At 57.4% G+C, this 13,559-nt stretch overlaps 1 protein-coding gene and 1 pseudogene across 2 annotated transcripts; both read left to right on the top strand.

Moving 5' to 3' along the window:
* The first annotated feature begins 253 nt into the window (after nucleotides 1-253).
* LOC309970196 (large ribosomal subunit protein uL16-like) lies at nucleotides 254-2,028 on the top strand (annotated as a pseudogene). Its single transcript has 3 exons — nucleotides 254-401; nucleotides 1,122-1,248; nucleotides 1,474-2,028. The product of its transcript is annotated as a large ribosomal subunit protein uL16-like (transcript).
* Nucleotides 2,029-6,804: 4,776 nt separating this feature from the next.
* NT5DC4 (5'-nucleotidase domain containing 4) lies at nucleotides 6,805-12,335 on the top strand (the record flags this gene model as incomplete). Its single annotated transcript, XM_082852459.1, is given in 15 exon segments — nucleotides 6,805-6,863; nucleotides 7,356-7,441; nucleotides 7,509-7,803; nucleotides 7,965-8,032; nucleotides 8,035-8,100; nucleotides 8,211-8,268; nucleotides 8,600-8,647; nucleotides 8,949-9,216; nucleotides 9,504-9,580; nucleotides 10,328-10,418; nucleotides 10,647-10,713; nucleotides 10,835-10,992; nucleotides 11,672-11,709; nucleotides 12,087-12,147; nucleotides 12,246-12,335. Coding segments are annotated over 15 exon segments (1,530 nt in total).
* Nucleotides 12,336-13,559: the final 1,224 nt, after the last annotated feature.

Here is a 13,559-nt window from a genome sequence, read left to right as displayed (position 1 = left end):
TAGATCGATTGATGTGCAGGAAAATACTGCACATAATACTGAAATATGCCCCATTCTGACTCCCGCGCAGGTTCCCTTTGCCCCGGGACCCTCTGCTCTGGCCTGTGCTCATCCTGCCTAGCCCCCTCTGGATTCTCCAGGTCGCAGCAAGGGCAGGTGTGGGTCTCTGTCGGGGGCAGGGGGAGGGACCTGTCCCTGGCAGTGGATTTTAAGGCCACTGGCCAGGCCTCAGGCAGGTCTGGCAGGTCTCAGGATGCTCTTCCATCCTGTCCCAGACCTGGCTCGGGGCCATCGTGCACCTTCGCCACTGAGCTACACAGTTCAGGGACAGGATGGCACTGTCTCCCATGCTTCGGGCTTCCGCTGCCTCCTGCCATCCTCAGATTCCCTGGGGACCCAAGGTCTGCAGGGCTGCACAGCTGCTGAGCTAGGGAGGCCCCTGGTTTCCCAGTTTAGGTGTAAATGAGACCTCACCTCACTCCCTCAGGGGCCAATTTTACCTAAAAGTGGAGCCCCAAAGTGTTGCATTGATGTCCCACGGGGGAGCCTTGGCCCCGGCCTCCCTGCCCCCATCCTGTGCTCTTGCAGGATGGTCAGGTCGGCCGTGTGGGCAGTCAGCGCACACACACTCACACCCACACTCACTCACACTCACATATGCACTCACACACCACAGACTCCCAGCGACTTCCTTTATTCTAATGGCAGGAGAGACAAGTTCTTGGAAGTTTCCTAACGTCTCACCCCAGATCTCTCCTTCCATGCTGCCCCACCCATTCAGGGGACCGGCCTTTGCCCTGGGTGGGGCAGGATTGGGGCAGAATTGTATGTGGGCCTTATGTCAGCCCCAGCCCCTTCCAGCAAGTGGAGTCCACCCTCCAGTCACCGTCCCTCCCCATTCACCCCGGGACGTGCCCTTCGGCTGTGTGGCCACATCGGAGGGGAGGAACCCTCCAACGGCCACTGCCCTGGAGGCAGCTCCCAGCCTCTGCTGTTCCTGTGGGTCAGTTTCCTTCCAGCCCCTCAGCGCTGCCGGCTACGTGAAATCCCTTTCTCCTCTAAACTAACACAAATCCTACATTTCCTGAAGACCTCATCCAGGATGCCCCTCTGTTAAAAAGCCTTCCTTTGGCGCGCCACTGAAGATCCTGGTGTCGCTGTGGGCCGCCGCCCCTCCCGGTGTTACCGGTATGGTGAGAACTGACTGTACCCAAAGTCTGGCTTCTGCTGAGGTGTCCCTGATGCTAGGAGCTGAATCTTTTTTTTTTTTTTTTTTTTGGTGGTACGCGGGCCTCTCACTGCTGTGGCCTCTCCCGTTGCGGAGCACAGGCTCCAGATGCGCAGACTTAGTAGTTGTGGCTCACGGGCCCAGCCGCTCCGCGGCATGTGGGATCCTCCCGGACCGGGGCACGAACCCATGTCCCCTGCATCGGCAGGTGGACTCTCAACCACTGCGCCACCAGGGAAGCCCAGGATCTGCATCTTTGACCTGGGCTGGAAGAAGGCAAAAGTGGTTGAGCTCCCACTCTGTGGCCACCTGGTGTCACATAAGTATGAGCAGCTCTCCTCCGAAGCCCCGGAGGCGGCCCGTATTTGTGCCAACGCGTACGTCATGAAAAGCTGTGGCAAAGATAGTTTTCACATCCGAGTGCAGCCCCACGCCTTCCACATCATCCGTGTCAACAAGATGTTGCCCTGGGCTGGAGCTGATAGGCTCCAGACAGGTATGCACGGTGCCTTTGGAAAGCCCCAGGGCACGGTGGCCAGGGTCCACACTGGCCAGGCCATAATGTCCATCCACACCAAGCTGCAGAACAAGGAGCACGTGATTGATGCCCTGCGCAGGGCCAAGTTCAAGTTCCCTGGCCGCCAGAAAATCCACATCCCCAAGAAGTGGGGATTTACTAAGTTTAATGCGGATGAATTTGAAAACATGGTGGCAGAAAAGTGGCTCATCCCAGATGCCTGTGGGATCAAATACACCCCTAGTCGTGGCCCCTGGACACATGGCGGGCCCTGCACTCCTGAGAGCCTTGGCGCTGTCCCCTCCTTACTCACACCCATTGATAAATCCTACTTTCCTGTCCAAAAAAATCCAAAAAGCCTTCCTGATGTATTGCTCTGGTCCCCGCCTCAGTCTCCCTGTACAGCCACCCCTGTGTGAGGAAGCCCCATCTGCGAGAAGTTTCTGGTGGTCTCGGGAGAGTTTCTCCAAGCTCAGGGGAATGAAAGGCCCCTCCATGCCCTCGATGCTGTGGACCAGCTGTGAACCAGCTGGGTGAGCTGGAATAATGCCTCCGACTGAAGGTGGAGGTGAAGGGTGAGGGGCGACAGGTGCACCCAACACCCCGGGCACCTACGATCTGGCCACCTCTCTGAGTGTCAGGCAGCCACGGGGAACAAAGCCATCACGTGCTGGGCCTGGACACTTTCTAAACAGGCACAGCCTGGGTGTGAGAATCAACAGGTATGAGGGCTGAGTGGTCCTGTTTCCACTCTGCCCCTGGGGGGATGGGAGGCGTCCAGCTGGGAGCTCGGAAGAAAGTGGGAGCCAAAGTGGCTGTTCCTGGTGGTAACGTGGGGGCCTTGGGACTCCTTATTTTAAAAAGATATTTTTTAAATTTGGAAATAATTCCAAGTTTATGAAAAGTTGTAAACATAAGACATAGTTCAAAGGACATCTTTATACCTTTTGCCAAGATTTACCGACTGTTAACATTTTACTCCATTTGCTTTATCATTTGTCTCCCCAAGCATGTACACACACACACACACACACACACACACACACACCCCGCACGGATGTCTCTATATGCATAATTTTTTCCCTGGAGCATTTGAAGGTAAGTTACCCTTTTACCCTAAATACTTCAGTATTTTCCAAGAATAGAGATTTTTCTTACGGTATCAACTTCACAGATTGACATTGAGCCAGTACTTTTAGCAGCTGTTGATTGTCTAGTCTTATTTGTTGACCTAATGATGTCCTCTTCCCTGATTCAATATCTGAGAGCAGACACCGCATTCAGTTGTCATGTCTCTTTAGCCCCCTGCATTAATCTGGAACATTCCCTCGGCCTTTCTTTGTCTTTCATGCTGTTGAAAAGTCCAGGGGTTTTGTGAGGGCTCCTGGGCAGAGGCGGTTTCACCCAGGGGTTGACAGCACAGATGTTGGCGCCTGGGCTCTGGCTCAAGTCCACTCCGGCATCTTGCTTTGTAATGGTGGGCGAGGTGCTTAGGACTTTGGTGCCTCGGTTTTGCCATCTGTAAATTCAAAGTAATGGAAGGCCTACCCCGTAGGGCTGTTAACGAGGCCTGGCACACAGTCAAAGCAATGCAAGGGTTCACTTGTTACTGTAACAAATCTCTTCTGGAAGGGGCTCTGAAATGTACCAAGTCCCACAAGGGTGCCCGTGGCACAGGGGCCAGGCCAAGAGGGCCCTGTGACAGCCTGTGGTCCTCCCCAGCTGGACCTGCCGTCAGCTAAGGGGCACTGGGGTCTGGACAGGTGGCCACATCCTGGAACGGCACTGCAGACTGGCCAGCTGAAGATCCATTGGGGATGTGGCCACATTAGCACACAGCAGTGTGGGGATGTCCTGGTTCCCCAGCTGTGCCAGTGCACGTCACATGAGGCCCCACCGAGAAGTGATGGGCAACTACCAGCTCCCAGCTCCCAGCGTGGCTGAGTATAACCCCCACGCTGTTCGGTCAAGCCCAGGAGAGCGCTGGGAGTGTACCTGGAGAGGTGGCCTGAGAAACCACTGATGTGACGGAGCATATGTGAATGTCACTGGGTGACTTCCTTATCCTCAGGTTGAAGGGAATCTTGGGACGGACCCCCGAGTTCAGCTATGGGAAAAGCAGGACACATTTTTGCACACTCACCATGTTAACACCCAGTGGGAGGGCTGAGGAAATTTCTGGTGACTTCCCATAACCGGGTATTCCTCCTTCTGTTTCTGACCCAGAGAGGAACTATGCACCTTTAAAAAGGTCTCCCTGAGATGAGCAGAGAGCACAGAATGGGTGAAAGGGACTTGGGAAATCCTGCTGATTTCTGAAGCTTGATTCTCCTCTGATACCCTTAATAGAGGCTACCATATATAGTCCATAGGTCTGTGCATCCAGCTGTCCTTCCATCCATCCATCCATCCATCCATCCAAGTATCCATCCATCCATCCATCCATCCATCCAAGTATCCATCCATCCATCCATCCATCCATCCATCCATCCATCCATCCAAGTATCCATCCATCCATCCATCCATCCATCCATCCATCCATCCATCCATCCATCAAGTATCCATCCAATGAGGTAATGTACCTCCTGCAGCCTCCATACTCTTGCCTCACCATCCTAACCGTTGTTCATCTGGAATTACCAAGGAAGGAACTATTTCACCGAAATACATTTTTCCCCCCAGATAATTGTTATCCCTTCAAAAGTGCCTAACTTCACTAAGTTTGGCCATTTTGTAGAGAAAATTTTCAAAAATGTATCATAAACTGGCCTTCCTTTTTAAAAGAGGACATGCCACATCCTAGAAGTCTTTCTGGATGATCAGGTCAAAACTCTGAATGGAAGTCGTTGTGCTTTGTTGCAAAACCAGCAATTGTGGACCCTTAGGGACTATTTCCAGCTCTACACTAAATGGTCCCAATTGCTCTGCTTTTTTTTTTTTCTTTTTTTTGCGGTACTCGGGCCTCTCGCTGCTGTGGCCTCTCCCGTTGTGGAGCACAGGCTCCGGACGCGCAGGCTCAGCAGCCATGGCTCACAGGCCCAGCCGCTCCGTGGCATGTGGGATCTTCCTGGACCGGGGCACGAACCCGTGTCCCCTGCATCGGCAGGCGGACTCTCAACCGCTGCGCCACCAGGGAAGCCCTGCTCTGCTTTTTGATACTCACTTTTGTACTTTTTTTTTTTCTGATTCTGAGATTCTAGTCATCTGCCACTTCTTATAGCTCCTGGTATGCTTCTAGCAATTACTTCTTTAAATGGCCTTGGGCTGGGAAGATTGATAGCCAAGTGTGTTAGAATTGTGTGTAAAGCAAGAATCTTAAGTTCTTTCTTTCTTTATTAGACAGTTTTATTATTTTTATTTTTTTAATTAATTAATTAATTTTATTTATGTTTTGGCCGCGTTGGGTCTTTGTTGCTGCGCACGGGCTTTCTCTCATTGCGGCGAGCAGGGGCTACTCTTCGTTGCGGTGCGCAGGCTTCGTGGTGCACGGGCTTCTCATTGTGGTCGCTTCTCTTGTTGCGGAGCACGGGCTCTGGGCGCACGGGCTTCAGGTGTTGTGGCACGCGGCCTCAGTAGTTGCGGCATGCGGGCTCTAGGGCGTGGGGGCTTCAGTAGTTGTGGCGCTCAGGCTTAGTTGCTCCATGGCATGTGGGATCTTTCTGGACCAGGGCTTGAACACGTGTCCCCTGCCTTGGCAGGCAGATTCTTAACCACTGTGCCACCAGGGAAGTCCCTAGACACCCTTATTTTATTTTTTTAAACATTCAAGTACAGGTTTTTGAGTGGACATATTTTTTTTTATGGGTTTTTAAAATTGTTTTATTTGGGAAAAGTGCGTCTTACAAAAGGGCAGCCGCAAAATACAGAGACCTCTGCAACAATTACTTGTTTTTGCTTAACGTGAAAGAGTGAGTGTTATCCAAGGAATCAAAGCAGTAGATGGACAAATCAGGGGCATCTCCAAGTTATTTTCAGGAAATAGAGCAACACAACGCAAAGCTATAATTTCCTATCAAGGAATTCTTCTAACAATTTAACTTTAGCTTATCTCGTGGCTTACCACCCCTCCGTCCCCTTTTAGTGGAAAAGCATGACTGACTATTGCAAACCAATGACTCCACTACAGGAAACACCTTAGAACATAGTTTTGAATCACATCTGTCTAGCTGCAAAGCTCAGGGATGGAATGAGGCAAATACCCACAAAAACAAACACAAAAACCCGACAACAAAAGCCCCTCAAATGAGGACAAAGTTTTGTCAAAAAGTGCCTGGACTGGAAAGTCTAGGAGATCATAAAACATTAAATACAACTGGAACTGAGACCCAGTTTGTGTTAATACATGAGATAACCAGATAGTTTGAACTTCAATGGGTAGGCCCATTTGTCTATTTATATAGACAGAGCTAGCCCTGATCTGTTAAGAGCTACCAATGTACTGTTGTGTCCTTTAAGATCCATTTTGAGTGGACATTTTTTTTTTTCTTTCTTAAGTATTTATTTATTTATTTGGCCGTGCCGGTCTTAGTTGCGGCACGCAGGATCCTCGTTGCCGCGTGTGGGATCTTCAGCTGCGGCATGCAGGACCTTTAGATGCATCACGTGGGATCTAGTTCCCTGACCAGGGATCGAACCCAGGCCCGCTGCATTGGAAGCGCGGAGTGCTAGCCACTGGACCGCAAGGGAAGTCCCGACACTCTTATTTTTAAAGCACACGCGTCTTCCGCTTTTGTAAACGCCATGTTTGCTTCACTCTGTGTTCTCTGCTACATTCTAGGTGGTTGAGGTCTTTGAGGGCACAAGCCCTAGAAGTGGAGATGGCATAATACGGATGAATTCTTCTTCCTTGATCATTACTATTTTCTCTCTTAGAGAAGAGAGGGGATGCCAGAGACTGTCCTGGCTTTCTTCTCCCTCAAAGGAGGAGATGGGAGCCCAGGGTGGCGCCCACGGGGTCAGTGGTGTCTGAAGTGTTTGAGGGAGACGGGAGCTGCTGGGCCTCACTGCTAGCGGGCAGGTGGCTGGGGAGGGGGCCGCTGTCTCCTCACTCCTGGCAGCGATGGCCTGTGTGGACGGGGGAGAGCCTGGGGGGCCCAGAGGGGAGACACAGGCCCTGGGGTAGGATTGGCACCAGCGGTGAGATGGGCATTTGGGATGGAGGTCGGGGGGATCTTACAAACACCCCATTTCCTGACATATCCCACACAACACAGCAGCCCATACACAGGGATGGTGACACTCAGAACACAGACCAGCCCCTGCACTCACAAGGGGACATCTTTCTGTAGGTGGGCAGTGACCCGTCAGAGGGAAACCTGACAGTGTACACTTGGCAGGGACGGAGGTCCCCTCCCCCCACGCACGCCGACGTGGGGACATGTGCTGCCCACCCGTGACAAACGCATCCTCTCTGAACTTGGACACAGTGACCCCGCTCAGGAAAGAGACAACGGCGCATCCTCGCGCACGGGGATGCCCCCAGCACACTCCCACGTTGAGACGGAGCCCTGCACACGCTTGCACACGCGCTCACACGCATGTGCCCAGACACACGCGAGGCCCTGGGTCTTGGAGTCTGGGGGGCTGATCTCAGTGTCCTTCCCCTTCCAGAACTTTTGTCAACTGCAGCCTGGAGCTGGGGAAGATTTGTTGCCTTGGCTTCGACATGGACTGCACTGGCTGGGAGGGGGAGGGGAGTGAGGGGAATTGGGGGCTGGGAGCAGGGGGCGGGCACCAACCGGCCTGGGTCTGCTTGGCCCACAGCCTACAAGTCCCCGGCCTATGAGACGCTGGCCTTCGAGTTGCTGCTGGAGCGCCTGGTGTGCGTCGGGTACCCACACGAGATCCTGCGCTGCACCTACGACCCTGCCTTCCCCACCAGGTGCGGGAGCCCGCGGGGCGGGAGGCTGGGCCCACTCACTGGCCCTGGTGCCTCATCCACAGCCTCTGTGCCCTCTCCCGGGGGGCTGGTGTTTGACGCGCCCTGTGGAAACCTGCTGAAGGTGGACACCCGCGGGAATGGGCTGCTGGGCACCCACGGCTTCTCCTTCCTCCCGGAGTGAGGAACGGGGTGGGGGGCGAGGATGCTGGAGGACAGACAGTGGCGGAGGGGTGACTCAGGCACACCGCAGGGGCTCAGCAATGCCAGCTGGATAAGGAGGGAGAGAAGGATGGGTAGAGGCGGGAAAGAGTGGCGGGGCCTGTCCTGGCCTCTGGGAGGCGCTGGGGAGGGGCATCACGGCACCCAGCCCACCCCTTCCCTAGGGCCGAGATCTGGAGTTTCTACCCAGTAAGTTCATTCAGAGGGATGAGCTGCAGCGGTCCCACACCCTCATCACGCTCTTCAACCTGCCTGGTGAGGGCTGATGGGGGTGGGGGGAGGTGAGCCTTTGGTCCTGGCTCTGGCCTGGCGGGCTGCTGCCTGGATCCTCGGGCCAGCGGCCGACCAGCCTCCCTCGGCCCTAGAAACCTGTCTCTACGTCTGCCTGGCGGGCTTCTTCTCTGGCTGCCCCCGCTACATGCAGCGAGTTCCATGCCCCTCCCCGCTGCAGCCCTGGGTGACCAGCAGGACACTGCACGGCTTAGGGGCCAAGCCCAGAAATGGGGGCCCCGCCAGAGGGCAGAGTCTCCTCCTGAGGGGTTTGAGGGGCTCCAGGAGCTCAGAGGGAAGGCCTTGGATGTAGGGGCCCCCAACCTTGTAACTGATGCCCCCACGGGGTGACACCCGTGCCAGGAGGGTTGGGACATGAGCCCAGTGTCGGGCCCACTGTGGATGGAGGGGTCCCCCTGGTAGGGCTCCAGGGTTGGTGGTCACATCAGGGCCCCTTATCAGCCTCGCTCTTGGCCTGACCCAGCTGTGACACCGGTTATCAGCATGGGAACCTCTTCATGTCTTCCAGGATGTGACAGATGCCATGGATAACGTCCACCATTCGGTGAGTGGCCCAGGCCCCCAGACCCCATAAGGTTTCACTCTTCTTCCCGTGGAGGCTGGTGGTCTGGGCTCCCTCATCTTGGATGCAGGCATGTGTAGGCACGCGTGCGCGCGCACGCACGCACACACATTCACAGCTCTGCTCCCTCCTGCGGGGCTGTCTCAAGGAGAGGACCCCAGAAGACTTGGAGAAATACGTGGAGAAGGATGCGAGTGGCTATAGACCAGGATCGTGACCAAGCCTGTCCCTTTGTCCCCCTCCTCCCCAGGGCACTGGGGCTGCTCCCCCTTCCCTGGCCTCCCCTCGAGATCTGGACAGAGCTGTGCACCCTGCCCTCCTGCCTGGCCTGGGGCCCCCTGCCCATGGGGCTGAGACCTGGGAAGGGGCTCCCGGGGCAGCTTGGGGAGACCCCGCCCTGGAGGCTGCTCTTCTCTCTGACCCAGGCGGGAATCCCCATCCTGCGGGACAAGAGGAAGGAGGTAGGGAAGGTGTTCCTGGCTACCGGCAGCTACAACTACATCGACATGCATGTGCATGTGACGGGGGAGGCCCTCAGCCTCTGGGCCAGAGAACTGCTTCCTTCTTGGCCCTGGGGAAACTGAGGCACTGCAGGAAACAGCAGCCAAGACCCTGCTCCGCCCACTGCCTGGTTGGCATCTTGGGTTCCATTTCTTGGCCTTTTTAGATCTCGGTGGAAGAAGCAATTTTCCCACCATCTCGCTCCTGCGGTCCCCAGCGTGGCCTGTGGGGTGAGGGCAATGGCAGGTAGCGGCCCCTGGCGCATCTCAGCTGGGTGCCCTGACCCTTGCCCTGTCCCCGCCAGGCCATCCGGAGCTACCTGTTTGGCGCTGGTGAGGTGAGGGCCACGCGCCTGGCTGGGGGAGGCTGTGTCAAGGGCAGGCAGGGCCGGGCTGGGCCACCTTGCTGGGGCCCTTCCCATGGCCAGCCCCCCGCTGGACGAAGAGGCAAGTGTGTGGGGGGGTCGTTTCACGTGGGTGGGTCTGTTGGAACTTCCCCCGTGGGTGGGAGACCAGTGACCTCAGCCGGTCCACAGGAGGAGCCTGAAGGGGTGGGGACGCCACTCACGGCCTTGGAGAAGGCAGTGAAGAGGCCATCAGGTATTTGGGGAGGGGCTGGATGGGGCGGAAGTGGGTGGGGAAGGGGGTGAGAAGAGGCTGTAGCAGGCCTGGGGGGGGGGGTGGTGACACACCCCGCGGGGACCCGGCAGGCAAGCCGGTGAGCGGGTCTGCAGCTCGGGGACTGGGCTCTTGTCCCGTGCCTCTGCGTCTCTGACTCTGCTGTGAGGGGCTCTGGAGGCTGACGCGGTGCACGCGGCATCCCGCGCTGGCCTCCGCTGCTATAGCTTGTGAGCCTCCCATGCCAGCATGGCTGCGTGGCCAGACTGCCGGGGTCCTGCCCCCGGGACGTCTCAGTCCTGCTGAGGGCCAGGGCCAGGGCACGTGGGCGGGCATGAGATGCGAGGGCTGGCGAGCTTTCACCGGTCCAGAGCGTGGCGGAGCCTGGGCAGGCATCCGGCCGGGTATGGCGGGGCAGGGGCTGGCGGGGACCTGGCTGAGGACCCGTGAGCCGCGGCGGGTCAGATTCCCAGGCTGAGCACTTGTGTCTGCACCTGCCCACCCCCTGCAGGCCCTGGAGGTCCTACTTGGACCTGATCGTGGTGGACACGCAGAAGCCCTGCTTCTTTGCGGAGGGAACGGTGCTGAGACAGCTCAGGACGGTAATGCAGGGGCCGAGGCCCGTCCACCATGACCCGTGGCCCACACTATGGGGAGGGAACCCGCCTCTCAGGCTTGACCTGCCCCTGGCAGCTGCCGCTCTGCTGTCTGTCTGTCCCCGGAAGCAAGGAAGCAGGGGACCCCTTCAGGGCCCTCTGCCGCCTCCTTCTTCCCACACCCCACGGTCACCCCTGCCAATCCCAGCCCCCTGCCCTCTCTGGCCGCTCTAGGACATGGGTAAGCTCCGCGTGGGCACCAGCACGGGGCCCCATCAGCACTGTGCCGTCTACTCTGGAGGTACCGGCTCCCCGCCCCGTCCCGCCACAGACGCCACCTCTCAGCTAGGAGCCCATGTCCCCAGGCTGCCCACCAGGACAGGAAGGGCTGTGAGTGGGCCTGTCCTCCCACGGTCGGGCAGGGTCGTCAGACGCAGTGTGCAAGCTGCTTGGGGTGTGGGGGAAGGACATCCTGTACGTTGGGGACCACATCTTTCGGGACATCCTCAAGTCCAAGGAGCGGCAGGGCTGGCGGACTTGCCTGGTGGTTCCTGGGCTGTCCCGGGAGCTGGACATCTGGGCCTGAGAGCAGGGTGAGACGTGGGGGGCCAGCAGGGGGCACCATGGTCACATCTTCCCCTCTCTCCTGCGGGGGGGGGGGGGGTTGGTAGTGACCGTGATAATACCGTCCTGTCTGTGGTTTGTGAGAGCAGATCTATTTTATACACGAGGAAACAAGAGACCCAGAGAGGTTAAGCGGCTTGCCCAAAGTCACACAGCCAGAAGGGCTAAAGTTGAGACTCAAATCCTGTCTCCTGATTCCAGAGTCCTGTGGTGTTTCTGTAGTCCGAGGTTTCCTTCCTCACTGAACCCACCCTCCTTACCCACCCTGAGGAATCTTAGTGAGTGGAAGGTCCACTCTCCCAGCCGGGAATGACTTGTATCCTCGGGGTCAGGAGTTGCTATGAACCCAAACAATCCGGGCTTGTCCTAAGGGCTGGGTTTGAGTCATTGCCTTGTGACCTCGGGTGGGTCACCTGACTCCCTGTCAGCTTCCTCAACCGTCCCTGCTCTGCCTTGGGCAGAGTCTCCCTCGATGTAAGGAAAGGGTGAAGGATGTTATACACACAGTAGGAGGAGCCTAGACCCCAGTGACCTTTCCACCCTCACCTCAACTAGCTGAGCTAGGCCTGGGACAAAGGTGGGCAGGGTTGTCAAGCCCCCTGTCCCCTGTCCACTTTTCAGAGTGAATGGAGGAGCTGAAGAGGCTGGACATTCAACTGGCGGACCTGTACCAGTGAGAGCCCTGACCTGTGACCCCTGCCCGGGGAGGGGAGCAGGATGGAGGGTAATGGTCCATGTCCAGGCCTGGCAGCGGGGTCCTCGCCAGAGTGGTCAGGAAATCACGATCTGTTTCAGGGTGGGCTTCTCTAGTAAACTGGACTTTGGGACCCCTCTGACCCCCTTGGGACACTCACACTGTGACCTCTAGGCCCTTCCTGCTGACCCACCAGCCTGGACTGAGGACGCTTACCATCTCACGGGCACACACCCAGCCCAGTACCCCCCACTGGGCGCCCGTAGGGTGTCCCCAACTCGATCTGGGGAGGTTGTGCCCGGAGCCTGGGGGGCCGGCTCCTCTCTTCCTGGGTCACGTGGCCATTTTTGCACCAGGCACATGGATGGCAGCAGTTCCAGCCTGCCACTCATCAGCTCCACCAAGAGGGAGATTCGGGTAAGAGCGGGGTGCCGAGGGAGGAGGGGATGGGCCCAGCGGGGCTGAAGGTAGGGCGTGTGCCTCGGGGCGGCCTGACTGGATCCGCTCCGTCCCAGACCCCAGAGCCCAATTACGACTCCCCCAGTCGTCAGGAGCGCCACCTGGCCTTGTCAGCCAGCGCCCCCTGCTGGCCATATTACGAATGACAGCAGTATGCTCTTAAAAGGGCCTGCAGGGTGATGGGTGGGGCTTAGCCAGTTCCTCAGTCTCCACCGTTAACCTTGAGAAGTGCCGGCCTCCTGGGTTGGGTCCTCATGTGACCGAACACCCGGCTAGCGTCTGGGGTCAGCCAGACAAGGGGCCTGAGAAGACGGGATCTAGGGCCGGTGGAAAGGACACGTTCCCTTGTGGTATTACTTGACCAGTCACCAAAGCTGGGAGAGTCCCACAGGCCACATCAAGGGGAGTCAGGCCACTTGGCCTTCCCAGGCCCAGCTGGGGCCAATAGTGAAGGATCTTTGCTGAGCCTCTTGTAGCGTATTTGATCCTCCCACAGCCCCGCGAGGTGGGCTGGGCAGGGATCGTCATCCTTATTTTACTCACGGGGAAACTGAGGCACATGTGCTGCTCAGTCACTCTGGGAGTAACGTCTGGACCAGTTTTCTAGACTCTAAAAGAAGGGCCTGTGATGCGGGGGGGCCTGTTGGGGGGGGGCCGGAGTGGGGACTGGGCGTGTGGGCCTCCTGCAAAGCCCTCTGAGGAGGCATCAGAAGGTAAGTGATGCTGAGAATTTACTGCAGGGTGGTCACTCTCCAGGGCCAGGCAGGAAACTAACTGTGAAGCAGGAAGTGGGGTCCGTGGCAAAGCGGCGAGCTGCCCCACTTCCCAAAGACCCCGGCTGGCCGGGCAACACGGCAGCCCCTTCCCCGTCGTGGGCTGCAGGGGTGGGGGGGAGGGGGTGGGGTGGGCGGGGATGGGATCTCTGCCAGCGAGTCTCCCAGGAGCTGGACCAGTGCTACAGCGCGATGGGCAGCCTGTTCTGCTGTGGCTTCCGCCAGACGCTCTTCTCCAACCATATGATGCGCTACGCCGACCTCTACACGGCCACCTGCCTCAACTTCCTGTACCACCCGCTCAGCTCTCTGTACCGGGTGGCCCCGGAGCTGGTGGGTCCCTGCAGAACCCCCCCCCCCCGGCATCCCTGACCCTCCATCCCAGAAGGATCCACTGGTCCCCAGCCCTGCCAAGGGCTTTTGAGGTCACCAGACCCACGCTCCCCCCTCTAGGCACAAGCGGGTCAAACCCTTGCAGATAACTGTCCACACGGTTAAAAAAAAAAAAAAAAGCTCTAGAGGCGTTGTGGTTGTATAGATACGATGCCTCTGCTGGGAAATTTTCCTCCTGCCCTCCTGCTTTAAACTGAGACCACA

Source organism: Leucopleurus acutus (genome assembly GCF_964270905.1).
Source record: "Leucopleurus acutus genome assembly, chromosome: 12".
Classification (NCBI taxonomy): Eukaryota; Metazoa; Chordata; class Mammalia; order Artiodactyla; family Delphinidae; genus Leucopleurus; species Leucopleurus acutus.
The sequence above is the reverse complement of the archived record's forward strand: the minus strand, read 5'-3'. Positions and strand labels throughout refer to the sequence as shown.